At 49.6% G+C, this 1125-nt stretch overlaps 1 protein-coding gene across 1 annotated transcript; it reads left to right on the forward strand.

Annotated features, from left to right (window-relative positions):
* Nucleotides 1-204: 204 nt before the first annotated feature.
* DQ04_19491000 (hypothetical protein) lies at nt 205-1125 on the forward strand (the record flags this gene model as incomplete). The annotated part of the gene is made up of 1 exon (XM_009317825.1): nt 205-1125. A coding segment is annotated over one exon (921 nt), but the record flags the coding sequence as incomplete, so codon positions are not given.

Genomic DNA, 1125 nt, shown 5'->3' on the forward strand with positions numbered 1-1125 from the left:
ATAAGATACGGTGATTTAATCAGGAATCAGGTATGTATGCTGAGCGAAGAATCATGGAGAAATGTCCACTGTACAAGTTCTTCCGTTACTGATTGTCTGTGCTCTGTATGCTGTTTGCTGTGTTTTGCTTCTGTTTTTTTTATTGCTGAATCAAGACAAGCAGCTCCTAGTAGAACTATTAATTATTTCAAGCAATCGAAGAACATGAAGCACCTGACAGGGAAATCGCAATTGACACATCTACGGTGTTGCAATATACCAAAGAACATTGACAGGTGCAGTCTCAACGATATGGGCCTCTCTGAACTTGTTTCAATCCTGCGTCGAGGCAAAAGGAAGACGAGACTACAGGCATCTATGGGACTGCAGTTGAGAGACATCCAGGTGCTGTGTCTGGTACTGATGGTTGTGATTGAACCGTTTCTTTGCTGTGCTGCTGCTGCGGCTGGTGGCGTGGTCCCCCGAACGAGAATGGCCACGCCTGCAGCTGACGACGATCCCTCGGTGACACTCACGAACTGCTTTCCCAGCGTAATACTCAGTCCTTCCAACATCCCATACACCTGCGAAGTCAGCGATGCCCAACCACTGATTGACTTGAACCTCTCCGCATCGTACTACACCTCAGTTCTCAATCCTGGATGGCCGGCGACTCTGGACGAGAAAGCCAATACCATTACATTCAAGCCTGATCGTGGGGCACCTTCGGGACGTTGGGAATTGGCCATAACACGTGTTTCTGACGATGGAAACTCTGACACNCCTTCCAACATCCCATACACCTGCGAAGTCAGCGATGCCCAACCACTGATTGACTTGAACCTCTCCGCATCGTACTACACCTCAGGCGTCCTCAGCTCCTTCTGGCCGGCGACTCTTGATGCGAAAGCCAATACCATTACATTCATGCCTAATGGTGGTGGTCCGTCTTCAGGACGTTGGGAATTGGTCATAACACGTATATCTGAGGATGAAGACTTTGACACTCCTCTGACGACCAATAAGAGCATGGACTTCATGCGCATCGGTGCGACCCATGCGGATTTTGCTACACTCCATCCGTATTACGGTATGGTCGTCTCGTGGGCACCCAATCTCCCGAGTGGCACCATGGCTTCCGACTAC

Source organism: Trypanosoma grayi, assembly GCF_000691245.1.
Source record: "Trypanosoma grayi strain ANR4 Tgr_1949_V1, whole genome shotgun sequence".
NCBI lineage: Eukaryota > Euglenozoa > Kinetoplastea > Trypanosomatida > Trypanosomatidae > Trypanosoma > Trypanosoma grayi.